The following is a 12456-nucleotide window of genomic DNA, read 5'->3' on the forward strand; positions in this document are numbered from 1 at the left end:
AACAAAGACCCACACATTTCAGTGGCATAGAATTATTAACCATTCAGTCACATGTCTGCAGGGTTCTGGTCATCTGGGCTGGGCTTGGTGAGCCTCGGTGAGGCTGGTCCATGTATTTGCAGTCCTACTGATATTAGTTGTGCTTGAACACTTTAGGGGTTAACAGGTGTTGGCTGATCTAGAGTGGCCCTATCTGGGCTGAGACCAGGGTGACTTGGTGTAACTCATCCTTCAGAAGGCTAGGGTGGATGGCTAGGCCATGTTCTCATGGCCATGGTAGAGGCAAGAGCAATCCCAAATGTACAGGCCCAATTCTAGCCTCTGTCTGTGTCACCCATGCTAATATCAACTAGCATTGGCCAAAGCAAGTTGTATAGATGAGCTCAGATTCAAGAGGCGGAACAGTTTAACCCATTCACCTTAACGGGGAGCTGCAGTTTCTGAGCAAAGAGTCTAGGTGTAGAGAGGGGTGATGAATTGGGGCCATCTTTGAAATCTCCTACAATCTCCAACTTCCTTCCATCGCAGCCATTCAGTGGTTTATGTAACTTTCTCTGTTAGGTAGATATAATGGTCTAATTTTGATTCTAATTTAGGAACTTGAACTCCATCCGAGTTACTTATCTCTGCATTCAGGGTCCCGCATAGACTTAGCTCAGGACACTGGCAACAAATATTTTATTGAATGAACAAAAGCAAAAATGACTGTAGGTTGGGAATTAAAAATGGTAATCCCTAGGTTCAAGATAAAATCGGGTTTTTAAAGTTTTAGAATCATCGGTAGTTAAAAACATTTTTAAAATCAGTTTTTAATGATTTACCTTATTATTATTATTATTATTATTATTATTAATTGTAAAGTATGCTACTTGTTAAATTTTAAATACTACAGACATGTGTGGAGTAAACAGTGAAAGTTTCCTCCTCACCTTTTCCATTCCCTAGAAGCAGCCATTGTCACCAGCTAGATGTCCTTCTGGACATTCTCCGGTGTCTATTCCTGTGCAGATGTGTTTTGTTTTATTTCCTTTTAACCAAAAATAATGTCTTCTATGCATTTTCTTCAGCAACTTGCTTTTTCTGCTCAATGAGACACATTAAACAAAAACCAACATGAATCTGGCAATTCTTTTACATCACTTTGTAATTAATTAATGGCAGCAAAAATATGCATTTAAAAAATAGTTCATACGCATGAAGCATGTCATTTTTCATTTTGCAGACAGTGCTTGGCCCTCATAGAAGCTGTCAGCTCCCATGCCTCTGAGCCTCCTCCATGACCTGTCACAATTTGGGGGAGGAAAATAGAGTCTTCTCGAGTTTTGATCGGCTTTGGGGGAAATCAGTTTCCTTGTTTGTATACGTTCAGTGATCCTAATCAAATAAACCAAAGTAATAGTTAAACTGTTTTCATCCCCTTTTTATCCATAAAAGAGCAATGGTCTATGGTACACAAGCTCTGTAACCTCTGTATCTGCAAAACTGTGGTTGTTTCTACTCCAGGATTACTCATTGGGTAGCTATGTGGATGGTACCTGATAGAATCTTTTCACTAATACATCTATTATCACATATTTGCTAACTTGAATTTTTCACATTTTTTTAAGTACAAGGGATTATTTTGCAGAGAAAAATTTTAGTGGGGTGGAGGGAAATACTATGACTCGTAAGGGAAGGAAGTAGCATTTTCATCTCAGAAATGTTGTGATCCCAGAGACATAAGAGTTGCCATGTTCATACTTCCCATCAACCTAATGACATCTTCGAGAACCATTTCAAACTAATAATTTATTTTTAGGGCTTGATGTTTAAAAAAAATACATAATGGTTAAAAACTTCCCATACATTTAGTACCACTTGGCTTGAAATTATATTCACTTACAGCATTTGTATAATGAAGAGCCCTACATTTTTGGACCTAAAATGAACCTGTGGCCAAGTTTGAACCTAGGCTTATTTTTCTCTATAGCAATGACATAGTTCACTGAGTCCCAAAGTGATTCTCTAATAAAAGTGAGGAAAAAACACAGATTTTAGACTCAACTAGATGAATAACTAAAACTAAAATAAATTTGAAAACTCCTTGGTGAGGTGGAGTGATGACTCATTCCCAGGGCAGAATTGGCAGTCTTCTTCCAGGGATGACTCAGCCGCCTTCACTCTCACTTTGCTCCTTCTGATTCACTATGACCAAGGCAGACAGAGATGGGGCTTAATCATCTGTACAAGACTGACTTTCAAAATCAGTTTATTCATTTATTTCTATATTTACTTATTCACTTGGGAAACTTTTATTCAAATAAAATATTAGTTGAATGTGTACAATTAATGAAAGCTATTCTAATTAACTCAGGATGGAGACCCAGAGCCTTCACCCATTCGCTTCCCACTTATTTCTGTCTTGTCACACCTATATTTATTCACATTTCATTTTCCTTAAGATAATGAAAAACCCATGCGAGTGGTGGATGATGAGGACTTGGTAGACCAGCATCTCATCGGTGAGCTGAGGAAAGAATATGGAATGACCTATAATGACTTCTTCATGGTGCTCACAGATGTGGACCTGAGAGTCAAGGTATGGGTTTCTGTTTTAAATGATACGGGTCTAGTCCTTAGAATAGCAACTCTGAATTTTTTGTCAATGAATCGATTAAACATATGAATAGGCACAAATTATTTTATAGTGGGAAAGTTTTGGAATGGTTCAGATATTCCCTGTTGCCCTATAGAGTTTGTGCCTAGAAATGCAGTCTATGGAAAGAGCTGGGTTGGATGGCCTCCTGTGGCCCAGCTGTTTGACTCAGACCAGATTCAGGGTCAAGCACTCATCAGACACCGGTTGAATAGCTATGATGTGCCAGTCCCAAGGGATAAAAGGTGAAGAGTATTTGGCTTCTTCCTTCAGAAAAGCCAGATTTAGCATAGACCTACTCTGGAAAGGCCTGGAAGTGTACCTCCTGATCCAACATGGACAAGACAGTAGAGTTCTATACCTTTCTTCCTGTGCTTGGGGACAGAGGTTCTGAGCCATGAAAAACTGTGCCATGTAGTAACACTAATAATAATTATAAAAATAATAACAAAATATCTAACTTTATTGTGTTTTTCTCATGCCAGGCAGTCACCTCAACCCTTTACAATCCCTATCTCAAACCTCTGAGATAAATGACAAGTATTACCTTTATTTCGCAGAACAAAGAGAGGCCCAGAGTGGTTAAGGAACTTGCCGAAGTTCGCCCAGTTAGCACTGCCCTTCATACCTATACAGGCAGGCTCCAGCCTGCACATCTTAACTATTCTGGTACACAATAGCATACCATGCTTACGTGAAAATCATCAGGGAAAAGGTCCCCCGGGCTAACAGAATAGCTGATCCAGCTTGCAGTCTTCTTCTGGATCTGGAGAGAGGCCTTTTATTAATCTATTCCTCACTTGTGTAGCCCCACCTCTAATGCGAGGGCCTGGACTAGATGGGCCCAAAGGGCTCTGCTAGCTTTCACATTCTAGTTTACTGAATTCCCACTGGGGGCATAGTTCCAAGCTATGTCCAGACTTCTCTCTAGTTTACGCTGCCTGTGCTCAGCCGCCCTCAAATCCATCCTAGGTTGTCGTTGTAAGTCCAGACAGCTATGATCCAGGAAACTGAAGTGCATTATCTTTAAGTTGGAGTCCAACTTTTTTCTGAGAATACGTGTAGAAACATGACGTAATTTTAAGTGACACTTGCTCAATAAAACAGTCTCTGGGAATCACAAACTGTTTATGTAGATTCCTGATGACCACAGAACAGTCCTCCCTCTGGTGGAAAATAACCTTATAGTTCAGGTCAGATACTCGAACAGATTATTCTATTCCTGTGTTGGTTATAGCATTTCTCACCTTCTCTCCAGTTGTGTAATGAATAGGAACCAGTTTAGTCCCAGAGGTAAGGAAACAGACCTAAGATATGTGTGATGAGGAAGGCACGGACCCTTTCCAATAAAAGGTATGCAGTTCAGAAATTCTCATAAAAGGTAAGGGACGTTGTTTCATGGATTCTGAACCTCCAAACATCAGCAGATGTACATTTGCGGAAGAAAGTTTATAAATCAATGAACCCTGCAGGCTCTGATTTTCTCCAGCGCTCTCCTGAATTCTCCCAGGCCCTCTCCTCCGAACAGAGGGAAGAAACACCCTTATACACTATATGCTTTCTATTCTATCTTAAACAGCAATACTATGAGGTGCCTATATCAATGAAGTCTGTGTTCGATTTGATCGATACATTCCAGTCCCGAATCAAAGACATGGAAAAGCAGAAGAAGGAGGGCATTGTTTGCAAGGAAGACAAGAAGCAGTCATTGGAAAACTTCCTATCCAGGTACCCCACCTTTGGAGTCCCTGAGGAGGCAGGTGGGAAGGTGTTCTGGGTGAGCTAATGAAAAGGCCAAGGAAACACAGAGTAGACCTGTGTGCCAACCTTCCCTGGTGAAAGGTCTGTCTGCTTCACAGCCCTCTGGCCAGTGGGTTTAGTCTTTTCCTGTCGAAAGGGAGGTTGGTCGCAAGGTTGACTGGGGTCAGCTCCAAGCTTGAATGTTGATTTGGTGACTTTGGATAGGTCTTTTTTCTCTTTTCTGCTCCTTTTTTGGCACAGAATAAAGAATTTGGACCTGGGAGGGTTCATTTATTCTGTCAGCGAATTTAGAGGGCTCTGTATACAGCATTTATATTTTACGTGTTTATTTATTAGGCCTCTCTGGTTCCAAACAGGATTTGAAACACTCTGCTTGATTTTCTGCTTCCTTCTAAGAAAAGCCCCCTGCAGGACCTCGAAAGGAGAAATCCTCTTACCCAGATCCCTGATTCCCTGGGGAGTAGGGTTTATTGAAAACCATTGCAGGAACATTTTAATAAATACACAGACAAGATTGTTTTAAAAAATTGCTCCACTTTCTCCCTTCTCTGTCCCTTCCCCCGTGTTGGATGAAAATTCTACAGGGCCTTTGGGGCCCTAGGAGGTGTAAAGCTGCAGAAATTCCACCCACAACAGATAAACGCACAGAGATCTCAGCGTAACACCTCCCCACCTCACCCCCCACACCTAGCTGTACTGTGTGGCTGAGAGGCTCCAGAAACGGACAAGCTCTTACTTGGGGACTCATTAACTTGGAAGCCGTTAACTTCCTTACTTGCGTCCATAAAGCATATTCTCCATATGTAAGTTGGAGAGTCCAGAATTCTATGACTAGTAAGTGGATGGGTCATCCAAATCCCTCTCGATTAAGGACACTTGGGTCTTTTAAAAGAGAACCTCACGATGTGTAAAGAGCAAAGGACTTGTTGTTCATCCAAGTTTTGGGTCTGCAATTTACTAGCTATGTTGACTTCTCTATGCTTCTTAATTAACTTGCCTTAAAAATCTTACCCATGTGTGAAAATATTAGCAAGTAGCCTTCACTACACCCCAGAGTTGCTGGGATCACTTTTTGAAAGTGCACGAGTGGGAGCCGGGGGAAGGGCAGAGGGAAAGGGAGAGAGAGAGAATCTTAAGCAGGCTCCATGCCCAGCACAGAGCCCAAGAGGGGGCTCCATCTCATGACCCCGAGATCATGACCTGAGCCAAAATCAAGAGTTGGACACCTAACTGAGCCACCCAGACACCCCAAGGGATCACTTTTTGTATGCCTGCCTCTGTGCCAAGCACTTTCTCTTCCTTCTCGAGTTTAATCTTTACAACAATCCTAGGATCTGAATACTGTAACTATTGTTGTGTTGTGGGTGGGACAGCTGAGGCTAACGGAGAAAAGTAACTAACTTTCTGTCGACACTGAGCTAGTGCCAGTTCTAGGACTCAGTGACCCCGGCAGGGTCTGGGTCCCAACATCCACATTTTTATCAAATACTCCTTTTGAAAATAGAATGTGAATTAGTTTTAGTCTTGGACCCAGAAGCCCAGAGTTTGAAGCAAAGGGAAATATCCCTAAAACCACAGGATTTCAGAGCTGAAAGGAACCTGAGGTTCTTCCTTCACTCAAATTTTCAGTGCAGTGCAAGCATCTGGAAAGAAGATGGAAGGAGCATGCCCACTGGGCAGATGGCTCTTTGTCTAGTCTTGGGGGCACTGAAACATCAACTTCTGATCCAAGGTCATCCCTCTTGCTGGCACTGACTTAGAAGATTGATGATAAAAGCCTTCTCTTGCCCTTGAGGTGTTTTTCTTCCTTTCCCTCCCTTCCTTCCTTCCTTCCTTCCTTCCTTCCTTCCTTCCTTCCTTCCTTCCTTCCTTCCTTCCTTCCTTCCTTCCCCTGCTCTCCTCTCCCCTCCCTCTGCCTTCCTTCCCCCCTTTCCTTCCCTTCCTCCCCTTTCCTTCCTTTCTTCCCTTCCCCCTGCCTCTCTCCTTTCCCTTCCTTCCTTCCTTTCTTCCTTCCTTCCTTCCTTCAATTCCTTCCCTCTACCTTTCTTTTGGCAGATAAGAGTCTTTAGAAGTTCACTTTTGATTTTCACAATTAGTGTTGAATATATTCAAGTTATAAATTTAAGACCGTAGCTCTCTCTTAAACTTTAAGTTAGGCTTTTAAATCATATTATTCTATTTACCGCCTAGCAAATTTTAGCTATCACTTTTAAGGGGCTTTGAACAATATTTGGTCTTGCTTACAAACTCCATAATTAAACAATGTTATTATTTCAAACAGCCATTTTACATTTATTATGTATTTTTGAATTGCTTGAAATGAACAAACAAAACCTTGCTGAGTACTTAAATGATCCAGGAATCTTGTAAACACAGTGAATCTAAAGTTTTCTCGGATGTTCCAACAACTGCACACGACTGAAAACCACACATCTAAGCTAATTGCTCAATTGCACATTCCAATTTAAAGTTTCAAGGTTGTTATTTTATTAAACCAAATTCTCTTAAGTTTCACAAGAACTTAAATGATGTATATAAAGAAGACCAGGATCCTTCTTAGAAGTATCTATTATCACTGTGATTCTTTGAAAACGTTCTCCTCTTAGTTCTAAATCTTCCAGGACCAAAAGGTGCTTACCTGCTGAACCAGCCCTGTAAACTCAGGTTGCCCATCCTCGACAGCAGACAGTTACCACCCAGCTCTTTGTTGTATTTATAGCCACGGATTTGGGCCAGCCCTGAGACCAACAGCTACAGACATTCTGAGAGATTTCTCTTACCATCCCCAGGCAGGCTGTCTTTTTATAATTACTGTGTCATGGGTTTCAAACCTTGACAGGGAAGGCTTGACATGATCTCAATTTCGATCACACACAAAAGTTGCAGCGCTCATTCCTGTTGATCACTGATCCGAATTCGGCATATCTTTAAGACTTGTATGCACATTTTTCATCTAAAGCCGTTTGTTCTGGACAGGACACAATGATATATAAATGTATTTTCCTTCGGTCATCAGAGCCTTATGGGCTTTAATATTCAGTACTATGTCAGGAACAGGCACCTGCTGTAGGTACTGAGGATGGAGAGGATTATAATTCGGACGTCCTAGACTTGTGCGTGATTTGTGGTCACAACTCATGAAATCACCGTGCTGATAGTTATCATTGATCTTAAAAGTTCAGGTGGGATCGTGTATTACCTAAAGGCATGAGTAAGACAGCCCTGAGTTAGATTCCTGGTTTTTCCACGTATTCGTTGCGTGACCTTGGGCTGATGACTTAACTTCTCTGGGTTTTGGTTTTCTCATTTGCAAAACGCGGATAATAAGTGTATCTATTCTTAAGATTGTTGTGAAAGATAAATTCAGTACTAGAGGTAATGATGAGGGGTGGGGCGCCTGGGTGGCTCAGTCCATTAAGCTCCTGCCTTCAGCTCAGGTCATGATATTAGGGCCCTGGGATAGAGCCCCTCGTCTGATCCCCTGCTCGGCGGGGAACCTGCTTCTCCCTCTCCCTCTGCCATTCCCCCCACTTGTGCTCTCTGGCTCTCTTACCTCTCTGTCAAATGAGTAAGTAAAATCTTTTAAAAAATAAAATAAAATAAAATAAAAATTAAGGTAACGAGGGCCCACAGCCTAGTACAAAGTGAGTGATCAACGAACACTGGCTATTAGTAGTATTAGTACCAGTTTTTCAGCTCCTAGTTAGAGAGCTTTGTCATGAAGGGAGAGGTAGGAAGAGATTTAGTAAACACCTCAGGATTGAAACCCAGGCAAAGAGAACTGAAAAAGGATTTTTTTAAAAATAGCAGTTCTATAAATAAATAAGTATCCAATCAGAATTTTCCTTCAAATTTGCTGAGTTGTTGGTGAGTCTATACAGCCTGGTTTCAGCTGACCAGACTCTGAAGCCAGTCTGGTCTTCAGTGACACGCATCTGGTTCAGGCTATAATTACGTTCCTCTGAGACAGAAGCCCCAAAGAGTGGGCAAATGCACACTAATTTGGGAATGCCAGTTAGAGAAGCAAACACACACACACAGCTCATAGAATTTTTATTTACTGATACGTTAAAGTGACAGGAGAACAATTTGTCCAAAACAAGGATCTGGGCCACACTGACATCTCTTGCTAGCCCTATGCAAGTGATTTCCTTCGGTGTCGCCAGCTGGAGCCTTGTATCTTAATGTAAAGGTCCGTGGGAGAAAGAATCATCACTTAGGGGAAAGGACCTTTGCCTGGCTGTGTCTGCGACAGGGAGTCTCAGATCCTGTCCCTGTCCAATCAGGACAGCATTCAGTGGTGCACGCAGGTAAACAAGCCAAAATATACCTCACCCAAAATAGCTCCTTCGAGGATACCCTACGGCTCTGTGTGAGGCCAGGAAGGCTGGCCTGGTTTGGATGCTGGCTGAGGGGCCAGTGCTGGGCTGGCATGCCTCCTAAGGAAGCAGGGAGGGTACAGGAGACCGTGTCTGTGATCCGACGGCAGTCACTGTTCCCTTTCCCAGGAGATCTTGGACAGTCTCAGATGCTCCTCTCCCCTCCTCCATGCCAAACCCCTTCATCTCCCTATCCCCAGTGGAGATTTTAGTTTTTCTTTCCCCTTGAAGAGAAAGAAGCAGAGGAAGCGAATGTAATGTCATAGCAAGCAGCTCTTGGCGAGCCTTGCTACAGGCATCCATTCAGAGGTCGTATTTCATCAGACTATCATTTTCTCTCATTCACCCAAACCACTATTCCCCCAGGAGGCCATTTTCTTTGGGGTTGAAAATGCTCATGTTCACTGTGAGGCTAGAATGGGCACAGGGAGAGAAGTCATGAATAAAATCAACTGGCTTCCAGCTCAGCGAGTGTACTAACACCCCACAGTTGTCTGCACGGAAGGCAGGAAGCAAAACCCCGCCTCCAGCGAAAGTGGAAGTGGAGACAACTCCATGCTGTTAGCCCTTGGTTGCATACCTTCTCTCCTTCTTATCTCCTGAGGGACTCGACTGTGTCGGCCACGCCTCAGGATCTCTGAGGGTGATAGACGAGGGAGACCATTGTCCTGGGAGTCAGAGAAACTCGATTTTTGGTACCACCTCTTCGATTTGCTAGTTAGGCAAATTACTTCTCTTCTCTAAGCCCCACTTTTTCATCTGTCAGATGAATAGGCTGTGCCTACCCTGACCTCTAATGTCCGTGTAGATGAACGTGGGCTACGAAACGCTACACAAACATAAGGACTGGATCCCTTATTGTACGGCAGCATAATAGATGGATGCCCAAGGGCTATCGACAGAAAGTTCTACATCTAGAAGCCCGCAGATAGGGCCACCATCTATATCTACACCAGCACACGGACAACTTACACTGATGGGTTTTCCTTTAATTCTTAGGTGCTATCACCTCTTTGAAGTAGATGCTATTTTCAGTTCTAAAGATAAGGAAAAACTGAGACTTAGATGAACTCAGCGACATGCCCAAGGAACCCAAAAAGTTAGCAGTGACAAAACATGAACTCAGGTTATAAGACGAAAGCCCTTTCTGCTACCCTATGGTGTTGGAGCAGAAACAGGTTGACCACAGATGCTGCAGTCCTAGGCTCTAGGTGCAGCCCCATCACAGGAGGACTCTATAATGTTGGTTCTTACTAATGATGGTAGGCTACCTTTTAGAACTTACATTTGCCTCTGAAGAATCACCAGCTATCGAGAAAGACCCCTAGGGCTTAGTTTTTCCAGGAATCCTTCTTGACCCTTTGAACACCTTCCCCATTTTCCTTCCTGTCACTGTCACCCTGTCACTGTCACCCACTTTAAATTTAGTTCTCTTTTTCTACTCTCTTTCCTGTCCATACATTCGATTCTTAACCCCCTCGATGCCCTAGTGAACTCTTAAGAACTTGAGTTTTCTTCAGTTCCCTTCTGGTTCCTTATTTCTGTGGCTACAATATAACATACCATTTTGGCCAGTCTTTGTGGTGTCTGAGAGCTTTGTGTCTCCCCAGGTGACCCCACTGGTCGTGGGGGCCAGACTCATGCGTGATGCTTCATGCAAATGCCACAGTAGGCAGACCGTGGAGTTATAACAGAAAAAGTGCAAGAAATGTGGAAATGCAGCTTCATGGCTTTGAGGAACTATGAGATATTTCTAAGGGCCAGTGTTTTTTATTCTGGGCACAGGCAAACCCGACAGCCAAAGGGACTCCGATTTTGTACACTAGCCTCTATTGTTTGAAGCAGTAATCACAGCCTTCTGCTTGTTCCAGGTTCCGATGGAGAAGGCGGTTGCTGGTGATCTCTGCCCCTAATGATGAAGACTGGGCCTATTCACAGCAGCTCTCGGCCCTCAGTGGCCAGGCCTGCAATTTTGGTGAGTGGGAAGCCTCGTCATCCCTGTTTTCCCATTCCACGCTCTTGCTGGTCAATTCTAAAATGGAACAGAGAAGCTTAGATCATCCAAATACTCCTCGGTCCAGACTGGAGATTCCCAGACACTTACTCAGTTGTATTGAGTATAAAGTTGCTTTCAGACTGGAACCTTAGTCAACTGGAGGGTTTTTTTGTTTTTCTTTCTTTTTTTATTTTGTTTTGTTTTGGGTTTTTTTGGTTTTTTTTTTTTTCAATATTCTCCCCTCTGGAGTTCTTCACTGAAGTGTTTGAAAATACCTACTGTTTTGCTTTCAGTGATCTGTATTATGTGCCTTCCTGTTTGTTTGTTTGTTTGTTTGTTTGTTTGTTTTAACTTGTCTCAACAACGGAAAACCCAGCTATCATCATTTACTTAGATAATACTTAGCTACAAACACTGGGTCCTTCTCCATAGATTAAATGTCTTTTGTAAAACAGGAATGGCTTTGAGAATTAATATATTAATGGAAGCATACTGTACTATATTGCCCTTCCCTTAAAAAGGATTTTGATCTGTAATTGGACACCAAAGACAACAAGATCTGTTAAACAGAATCTTATTTTTAGGACAAGTAGTTCAAAGAGAAACATAGTTTATTATTTATTTTTTGTAGTGAACTGTTCAGTGTTTTGAAAACTAACATTTGCTTTCTTTACCAAAATTATTATGCTAGTGGCCTAAAGTATCATTTTGAATAGGGACACATAGAAAGGAAAATGCATGGTACGTAGAAACTTATTACTAAGTTCAATGGTGAATCAAGAGACAGTTTCAAAAGTGGAATTCACAACTGAAATCTCATTTAAAATGCAGTTCTACAGAGGAAGAATTTTGACAGTCATGGGGGAGGGGGAAAGTAGCTAGAAGCCACAGATTTTAAAAATTCCATTCCTAACTAAAACACAGATGAATCAGCATTATTCTGATACTTCTACTAGGAAGAAGAATCATTTATTGGTTATAAAACTGTGCTTGATTTATAAAAAGATGAGGGTATAAGTTTTGTAAAGCATTAACAGAACCTGGGGCTTTACTATGACCCAGTATCTGTAAAATATAAATACATTTCAGTTTTAAGAAATAATAACTCAAAAGCAGGCAGAAAACAAGCTCATAAGAGTAAGAACAACTAGAAAATTCATGAGTTTTTATGTATAGTCCTCAAAGTCATGTATAGTTATCAAAGTCAATAAGACTTTATATCAATATATAAGGGTTTTTTTGTATTTTTAAGCATATTTTAAATTATTTGTAGCCACCAATGTTGCTAAACAAGACAGAAGTTCTTAGAGCAGTTAATGGCTCTTCACAATAAGAATATAAATAAAATCATGGCTTGTTAATTTTCTAAAGGCAGCTTTGGAACAGCTATTAAGTGGTGTTTCGTTTAATCTCTGCACACAGAGCCTAAATCACACTAGTGCAAGCAGACCCTTTTGTAATATACAGGAAATGTAAACAAGTCCTACTTTCCGGGAATAATTAAATTCATGATCTTTCCTTTTGAAAACATGACTCAACAACATGGAGAACAGAATGCTTCACTTCTCTGGGAGAAGAGCAAAGACCACAAACTTTCTTTTTTTTTGGAATAGCCTTTTGCTTGGATTTTAGCCCCTCCTTAAAACAGCCCCTGCCATGGCAACTGTCAGTCTTCTCCTCTGAAC

General features: G+C 41.8%; 1 protein-coding gene across 1 annotated transcript in view; it reads left to right on the forward strand.

The window, feature by feature from the left end:
* Window positions 1–12456, forward strand: part of CCDC80 (coiled-coil domain containing 80) — a 35372-nt gene that overhangs the window by 20543 nt on the left and 2373 nt on the right. The window contains exons 4-6 of the mRNA XM_045785187.2: window positions 2442–2578; window positions 4215–4363; window positions 10647–10750. Coding sequence (XP_045641143.2) covers window positions 2442–2578; window positions 4215–4363; window positions 10647–10750 — 390 coding nt within the window. The remainder of the gene's footprint in view (window positions 1–2441; window positions 2579–4214; window positions 4364–10646; window positions 10751–12456) is intronic.

This window comes from Ursus americanus, chromosome 4, assembly GCF_024610735.1.
Source record: "Ursus americanus isolate L20-20 chromosome 4, mUrsAme1.1.p, whole genome shotgun sequence".
In the NCBI taxonomy this organism is placed as follows: Eukaryota; Metazoa; Chordata; class Mammalia; order Carnivora; family Ursidae; genus Ursus; species Ursus americanus.